This window comes from Alosa pseudoharengus, unplaced genomic scaffold, assembly GCF_046254945.1.
Source record: "Alosa pseudoharengus isolate Yale_2024_CS ecotype anadromous, Long Island Sound unplaced genomic scaffold, YU_APseudo_1.1 YU_APseudo_1.1_scf_1, whole genome shotgun sequence".
Classification (NCBI taxonomy): Eukaryota; Metazoa; Chordata; class Actinopteri; order Clupeiformes; family Clupeidae; genus Alosa; species Alosa pseudoharengus.
In genome coordinates, this window is record NW_027468564.1 from 21,558,364 (window position 1) to 21,567,596 (window position 9,233).

A 9,233-nucleotide genomic window follows, 5' to 3' on the forward strand; every position below is an offset into this window, starting at 1 on the left:
CACTGTATCAGAGTCCGTACTGTAACAACATAGGCTAGTCCAACGCGCCGAGCCGCCGACGTTACAATATTTTAAAAACAATCAAACAGTGGTCCGATATCTGGAAGCCTGATCTCACTATCTGGATTTGTGGTCACCATTTGGTCCCCCTCACTTTGAAAAGCGCCCCTGCTACGATCTGAACTCGCTTTCACAAGGGGAGGGGCTTTTGAAGTAAAAGCGAAAGTAATAGTAAACCTCCGCGTCTTTAAGTTTGTCCTGTATCGAGGGAACACAGTTTGTAGCCTAAGGTAAGAACCCCACTCTTTAATGTGTTCCAATTGCCATACAGTTTGTGTTTTTGGTAGCCTACGTGGAATATTTGGAATAGGCTAAACAAATTAGAATTTCGTTGCGAACTTGTCGTCGTTGTTTAAGAAAGATTTTCGACGGAGATTTCCGCCTTTAGGGTAGGCCTAGCCCTAACAAATCACTAGTAGGCTAGGTTAAATGCGGGCTTGCTAACATTAAATATAAGCCGAGGTCACTGAATAAATTATATGTCTTAATTTAGCTCCGTTGTAACATAACATATCGAGTTAACCTAGGCTACTCCTTTACCAGGGCCAGATTATGAAATCAAGCGCAAGTCAATCGTTGTGCATAACCGGATAGGCTACTATGGGCGCTAGCCAGTGACCAGCAAGGGCATAGGTTTGCATTAGGGACATGTCCATACCAATACTTTGGGATGGCGAAATTGTCCATACCAATACTTTAGCGAAGTCATTCGTATTATGTGTTTTGTTGTGAAGTCGTTCAGCGTCCTCATAAAGTGTATAGCCTACATCTCCAGTACAACCAGTTTAGATATGCTGTCATTTGATTGGCTGCAACCTGAAAGTGTCAAAGCATAGGCCTGTTGTCGCGTTAGTGGCAAACACATGAGGAGGCAAGTGGACAATGATCTGTCTGCCAGTAGTAGGATACCCCAGGATACTCACGGGGCAGCCGTGGCCTACTGGTTAGGGCTTCGGACTTGTAGCCGAAGGGTTGCCGGTTCGAACTCCGACCGGTAGGAAAACATGTGGGCCACGGCTGAAGTGGCCTATACACCGACAAATGGTTGTAACAAAAACTATCTGGATGAATATGTGTATTGTGTAAGACATCAGTTTAAACACAGCCACGATCTCTTATAAGTGGAGTAAGACATCAGTTTAAAACACACGGCCTTGATCCTTTATAAGTGGAGCAGTGGAGTAAAACATCAGTTTAAACACACGGCCTTGATCCTTTATAAGTGGAGCAGTGGAGTAAAACATCAGTTTAAACACACGGCCTTGATCCCGTACACATAAGGGGACTTCTGAGTGGGCTGCATCATAACTCCCTCTAAAGTCCAGAGCCTGTTTGTATTTTTCTTCATGTTGTTGTTGAGCTCCTTTCATCATCTATTTCTTCTGTTTCTTCATCTTGTCAGAGTGCTAAAAACAAAGATGGCGGTTCATGTTGAGCTACAGCTATAATCTATAGTATGCAGTGACACATGAAACAAGACGTAAAGCTGCATATGTCTCATGTACATTCCCAGAGAGACTCTCCCACTGCTGCTAGGATGAGTGTCTCTCAGGAGAGAGAGGAGGCTGCAGGTCACAGTGAGACACTCAGACCAGAGTCTGCAGCACACAGCTGTGTGCAACAAAGCAGCAAACCAACACACTCTGATGGAGGGTAAGTTAATCCACAGATACAGTACACATCATACCTGTCCCCACACACTCTGATGGAGGGTAAGTTAATCCACAGATACAGTACAGTAAATTAATCCACAGATACAGTACAGTAAGTTAATCCACAGATACACTACACATCATACCTGTCCCCACACACTCTGATGGAGGGTAAGTTAATCCACAGATACAGCACACATCATACCTGTCCCCACACATTCTGATGAAGGGTAAGTTAATCCACAGATACACTACACATCATACCTGCCCTCACACACTCTGATGGAGGGTAAATTAATCCACAGATACACTACACATCATACCTGCCCTCACACACTCTGATGGAGGGTAAGTTAATCCACAGATACAGTACACATCATACCTGTCCCCACACACTCTGATGGAGGGTAAGTTAGCCTGGGCATGAGAGTATTAGGCTGGGCATGAGAGTATTAGACTGGTAGAGAACAGGTCTGTGCATGAGAGTATTAGAGTATTAGACTGGTAGAGAACAGGTCTGGGCATGAGAGTATTAGACTGGTAGAGAACTAGTCTGGGCATGAGAGTATTGGACTGGTAGGGAACAGGCCTGGGCATGAGAGTATTCTAGAACATATTCTAACATTCTAGCACCCCAATTTTGGCAGCGTATTTTGGTGAACACTGTGGTCAGAGTGAGTCAGACGCACAAAGTGGGCGGAGTCAAGCCTGGGTTAATTAGTAACATATTTGGTTAAAGCTGACCAATAGCAGTGTTGAGCAATACCTTTAAATGGAATCTCAATATTGTTCCACATCTGATCTGAATACTTTGTCCAATAATAATATGTAGCATTTCTTCTGCTCTTCCAAGCAATTCAATTCACAAAAACATGATAATGCATAAGGTAGCCAATGTTCACGTACCACCTACACACAGAGACATACACCTACACACACACTCACTCGTCTCTCTCTCTCTCTCTCACACACACACACTCATTCACACTCTCTCTCTCTCTCACACACACACACACACCTGCTTACAGACCTGACACACACAGACACACACACAATCACACAACCACTCTCTTAGGAAATGAGGTACATGCTGGTAACAATAGACCATATCGGGGTGTGTTTGAGTGACGCACGCTGTGTGTGTGTGGGGGGGGGGGGGACTGGAGAGTGAACTTAGATTCCTGATCTAGATCTTAGATTCCACACACACACACACACACACACACACATACATACACTTACGCACACGCACACACACACACATACATACACTTACGCACACGCACACACATACACATACACAGACACACACACACACACACACACACACACACACACACACACACACACACACACACACACACACATACACCTACCACCTACTCACAGACTCGGACACACACATGCACACACACACATACCTACCACCTACTCACATACTTGCACACACACACACACACACACACACACACACACACACACACACACACACACACACACACACACACAGACATACACCCTACACACACATCCGCACACAGACATACACTTACAGTTACACACACACACACACCTGGTAAGAATAGACCATATCGGGGTGTGTTTGAGTGACGCACGCTGTGTGTGTGTGTGGGGGGGGGGGGGGGGGGTGGGGGGGACTGGAGAGTGAACTTAGATTCCTGATCTAGATCTTAGATTCCACACACACACACACACACACACACACACACACACACACACACACACACACACACACATACACCTACCACCTACTCACAGACTCGGACACACACATGCACACACACACATACCTACCACCTACTCACACACTTGCACACACACACACACACACACACACAGACATACACCCTACACACACATCCACACACAGACATACACTTACAGTTACACACACACACACACCAACTCACAGACCTGTAGACACACACACACACAGGCATTCACACAGACCTGTAGACAGTGAGTAATTATCAGTCTGTAGTTTCTATACGAAATATCATGCCAGTGTTTTCACATGCAATACGACACACAAACAAACACACACACACAAACACACACACCAACTCACAGATCTGTAGAGACAGACACACACACACACACACACACACACACACACACACACACACACACACACACACACACACACACACACACACACACACACACACACACAGGAAATGGGATGGATGAGATGGAAAGGTCTAACCTCCTAAATGTTGGACACCATGCAGAGATGTATGTGTTATAGAAAACTATGGGATATGATATTAGGAACACACTGTAGTGTGTGTGTGTATGTGTGTGTGTGTGAGAGAGAGTGTGTGTGAGAGATATATATATATATAGAGAGAGAGATATTAATTCTAAAATGGAGCATGCATTGTTGTAATATTACTGTAAGTGTGAACAAATGCAATCATCCACAGAGGAATGCGTTGTGATTCAGTTTATTGTGTCTGTTTATGTAACCAGCCCACAGACACACAGACCTCCATCTCCAGTGCCCAGCTGTGTGTCCATGAAGAGTGAACAGTCCATGAGGGATATGCCCAGATTCAGCAGTGGACCAGTTCCATCAGGTCTAAAGTGAGTAGTAGACATGTCAGTCACATGCAATTCAACATGGCAAGTGGTATGAAGGAGCAAAGGAAAACACACACATGCACACACACAGACATACACACACACACATGCACACACACACACACATGCACACACACACACACACACACACACATACGCCCACACACAAACACCCACCCACCAAATGTGGGTGAATTTGGTCAACATACCAGCCACTGTGGCAGATAAATAAATAAATAAATAGAGTTAGCATACCACAAATAGTCAGATTAACACCCGAGTTTTTCAATTTAGTGTCACAAAATGCTAAGGATGCATATATGTTTCTTATATAAGTTATGCATATGTACGTTTCTTAAAGCAGAGCTGTGCTTAAGTTGTTCAGTGCATAGTTTCATAACAAGCCAAATAGAAAATAAATGCTAAATCTTAAATGAGAGTGATATTAATTCTAAAGTAAAAAAAAATCAGCGTGCGTGTGTGTGCATGATTAATGTAATGAGTTAATGTGGTGATGGAGGTTGTTCTCTGTCCACACACACACAGAACGTTATTATTTTAATAAAGTATCGATTCTAAAAACGTCGGAAATCGTATCGTTTTTTGCGTGAAGGCATCGTGATACCTTTCTAGTATCGATACACCATGCAACACTAGTGTGTGTGTGTGTGTAACCATTGTAAACATGTTTTATCTAAATCTATTGGTTATCTCTCCCTATAACCAGACCACAGACGTACAGGTCAGTGTCTCCAGTGCCCAGCTGTGTGTCTATGAAGAGTGATGGGTCCATGATGAACCCTCTCCAGTTCAGCAGTGGAGCACCGCAGTCTAATCCAAAGTGAGTTGGTACATGGTACAGTTTTATGGTTTACAAAGCCACATCTGTACGAGTGTATTATCTGTGTGTGTGTCTGTGTGTGTGTGTGTGTGTGGGTGTGTGTGTGTGTGTGTGTGTTTGTGTGTGTGTGTGTGTGTGTGTGATTATTGTAATGAGTTCAAGTGGTGATGGAGGTTGTGTGTGTGTGATGGAGGTTGTTCTCTGCTTGTTCTCTAGAGTAAGATCTGCTCCTGAGGAGGGGGGTGCTGCCTCTAACACCAGCCTCTCTGAGGAACAACACACCTGCCATGGAGCTAGCAGGTGAGGAGTGTGTGTGTGTGTGTGTGTGTGTGTGTGCGCAGGATATGTGTCGTCACATATATGTGCAGGATATGTGTCGTCTCCCTATATACCTGTACACACTTTACACCAATCAGTGTCGAGGCCCCGCCCCCACACACACCTACTTGACATATGTGGATGACACTGCCCTTGTGGGTACCTAAAACCTGACAACACATTATCAAATGGTGCTCAGACAACTCTATGGCTCTAAACAAAACAAAAGAAATAGTCATTGATTTTAGACATTATACTAAAGGCTAATTTATTGCCTTTGCAGAGTGTGTGTGTGTGTTTGTGGGGGGGGGGGGCATATTTGTGTGTTCATCTATCTGTATGTTTCAGTGTATTTAATGTGTGCATCTCTGCACCTTGATCACCTGAATTTCCCTTCTTTGGGGTAAAATAAAATAGTTAACTTTGACTTAAAACACAGAAATCCATCAGCAGATGAAATGTGTTGAAAGTGACAGAGAGAAAGAGAGAGAGAGAGAGAGAGAGAGAGAGAGAGAGAGAGAGAGAGAGTATGTTTATGTGTGTGTGTGTGTGTGTGTGTGTGTGTGTGTGAGTGTGTGTGCGAGTGAGTGAATGTGTGGGGTCTATTGTATGCATGTGCGTTCTTGACCTCTTGACCCTTGTTTTACTCTTAAATCATGTGTTTTGGTTTTCACACACAGATTTCAGCAGATCCACAAATCCCACCTGCAGAAGAAGTTTCAGTGTCTGATTGAGGGAATCGCACAGCAGGGAGACACCAGACTCCTCCATGAGATCTACACAGACCTCTACATCACAGAGGGGGGAAGAGGAGAGGTCAATGATGAACATGAGGTCAGACAGATAGAGAGGGCATCCTGGAGACAAGCAGCACGAGGCAGACCAATCAAATGCAGTGACATCTTTAAACGCTTACCGGAAGAGGACAGACGCAGAAAAGAACGCTTCCTGGAAGAGGAAAAACGCAGAAAAGAACGCTTCCTGAAGGATAAGGGAAAAAAGAAGGGCACAGTCTTTAAGCCCAGACAATACAAATCCCTCAGAACAGTGCTGACAAAGGGAGTGGCTGGCATTGGAAAAACAGTCTCAGTGCAGAAGTTCATTCTGGACTGGGCTGAAGAAACAGCCAATCAGGATGTCCACTTCATATTTTCTCTTCCTTTCCGGGAGCTGAACCTGATGAAGGAGAAGAAACTCAGTCTGGTGGATCTTATTCAGCAGTTTTTCCCAGAAATCAAAGATTCCAGAGTCTTCTACAGTTCAGAGCACAGAGTCATGTTCATCTTTGATGGTCTGGATGAGTGTCGACTTCCTCTAGATTTCCGCCGCTCAAACCCGAAGTGTTGTGATGTGACAGAGCCAACCTCAGTGGACGTGCTGCTGACAAACCTCATCAAGGGGAATCTGCTTCCCTCTGCTCTCCTCTGGATCACCACCCGACCAGCAGCAGCCAATCAGATCCCTCCTGAGTGTGTGCACCAGGTGACAGAAATAAGGGGATTCAACGACCCACAGAAAGATGAGTACTTCAGGAAGAGAATCAGTGATGAGAACCTGGCCAGCAGAACCATCACACACCTGAAGTCATCCAGGAGCCTCTACATCATGTGCCACATTCCAGTCTTCTGCTGGATTTCAGCCACCGTTGTAGAGAAAACATCAAAAGAATCAGACAAAGTAGAAATGCCAAGGACTCTGACTCAAATGTACACACACTTCCTGGTCATTCAGACAAGCATGAAACATGTCAAGTATACAGAGAGAAATCAGACAGATGAAGAGGTGATTTACAAACTGGGGAAACTGGCTTTCCAACAGCTGGAGAAAGGCAATCTGATCTTCTATGAGGAAGACCTGAGAGAGTGTGGCATTAATATCACAGAAGCATCAGTGTACTCAGGAGTGTGTACTCAGATCTTCAGAGAGGAGGCTGGGCTGTACCAGGGGAAGGTGTTCAGCTTTGTGCATCTGAGCATCCAGGAGTTTCTTGCAGCTCTGTATGTGTTCCTCTGCTTCAGCAACAGACAGAGAAACATGCCTGACCAACAGCAAAGCTCTCAGCTCTCTGCTCTGTTCAGAGCTGCAACACTTCATGACCTACACAAGACTGCAGTGGACCTGGCCTCACAGAGTAAGAATGGACACCTGGACCTTTTCCTCCGCTTCCTTCTGGGCCTCTCACTGGAGTCCAATCAGAATCTCTTAAAGCACCTACTGCCACAGAGCAGCAGCCAATCAGATAGCTCAGAGCAAACAGTCCAGTATGTCAAACAGAAGATCAGAGATCAGAGTAGCTCAGACAGAAGGATCAACCTGTTCTACTGTCTGAATGAGCTGAATCACCATGCTGTAGTGGAGCACAAAATGAGCTCAGTAGAGCTGCATGTAGAGTTGCTCTTACCAGGACAGTGGAAGACTAAGACATGGAAGACGTTTAAGATGTCAGAAGAGCAGCTGGCTGAGTTTGATCTGCAGAAGTACATAAAGACACCAGAGGAAGATCAGACTGAACTCCTCAGTCCAGATGACGTTCTTCAGAAGGTGCTGCCAGCAGTCACATCAGCTCTGTAAGTAACACTATCTGAGTGTCTGCGTTTGTACCGTGTGTGTGTGTGTGTGTGTGTTGGTTGATGGACACACGACATCCACATTAACTGTATTTGTACGGTATGTTTGTGTGTGCGTGTGTGTGTGTGTGTGCATTTTTGTAGATTCAGCACACACACACACACACACAGGCATACTCCACCTCCACACACACACACTACCTGCTGTCTATCACCATCACTGTCAACATCACACACTTACTCTCCAACACACACACACACACTCACACACTGTACCTGCTGTCTGTCACCATCACTGCCACCATCACACACTCACTCTCCAACACACACACACACACACACACACACCTACACACACACATTCCCCCACCACACGCACACACCCACACACACACATTCATAGTGACCAGTGGGTCCTTGGTTACCTGTCTGACCAAGGCCCTTTGTACCGGACAAGAGTTGTGCCATGCCTGCTTAATGTCAACAGTTTGTGTGTGTGTGTGTGTGTGTGACCAAGCTTAGCTAAAGTCCAGTGTACACAAATAAAGTGCATTTGTGACATCATTTGTGTAGGTTTAGCACATGGAGAATGAAAGTGTGTTTGTCGTTTCCTCTTGACATAAATCACAGTCTATGGGCTGCACTCGGTGAACACCAAGCCACATGGTTGTGTTTGGTCATGGAAGATCTCCTCCAACTATTCTGATGAGCTACGTAGATAAAACCACATGGTTGTATTTGGTCATGGAAGATGTCCTACAACTATTCTGATGAGCTACGTAGATAAAACCACATGGTTGTATTTGGTCATGGAAGATGTCCTACAACTATTCTGATGAGCTAGATAAAACGGTAAAAGCATTACAGTCTCCTGTTGATGACCGCTGGATTGAGTGAGTGGCCTTACAAACTACCAGCTGGCTCACTGAAAAATGACCCGACTAAATGGCTCAGACGGAGGCTTTATAACTTTTATTGACCACACAGGAGTTGGCAGACATTCCGTGTTCAACACCATCAGCATCCAACCAGCCAACAGGGGGCACCATGGTTACGTGATGACGCAACTCATTAGGCCAATCACAACTCATCAACACAGAAATCATACAACATTCTACAGAATATTCTGTGCCATTTGTGAATTCACATTAGTTCCCCATGCGTTTGTTTCCCAACCCAGAAATGGTCACA

The 9,233-nt window shown here is 45.0% G+C and overlaps 1 protein-coding gene across 1 annotated transcript in view; it reads left to right on the forward strand.

Annotated features, from left to right (window-relative positions):
- The first annotated feature begins 226 nt into the window (after nt 1-226).
- Nucleotides 227-9,233, forward strand: part of LOC143123197 (uncharacterized) — a 203,969-nt gene continuing 194,962 nt past the window's right edge. Inside the window, exons 1-6 of the mRNA XM_076284393.1 lie at nt 227-290; nt 1,574-1,713; nt 4,206-4,319; nt 5,044-5,157; nt 5,374-5,457; nt 6,156-8,042. Of these exons, the coding sequence (XP_076140508.1) occupies nt 1,598-1,713; nt 4,206-4,319; nt 5,044-5,157; nt 5,374-5,457; nt 6,156-8,042 (2,315 nt within the window). The 5' untranslated portion in view covers nt 227-290; nt 1,574-1,597. The remainder of the gene's footprint in view (nt 291-1,573; nt 1,714-4,205; nt 4,320-5,043; nt 5,158-5,373; nt 5,458-6,155; nt 8,043-9,233) is intronic.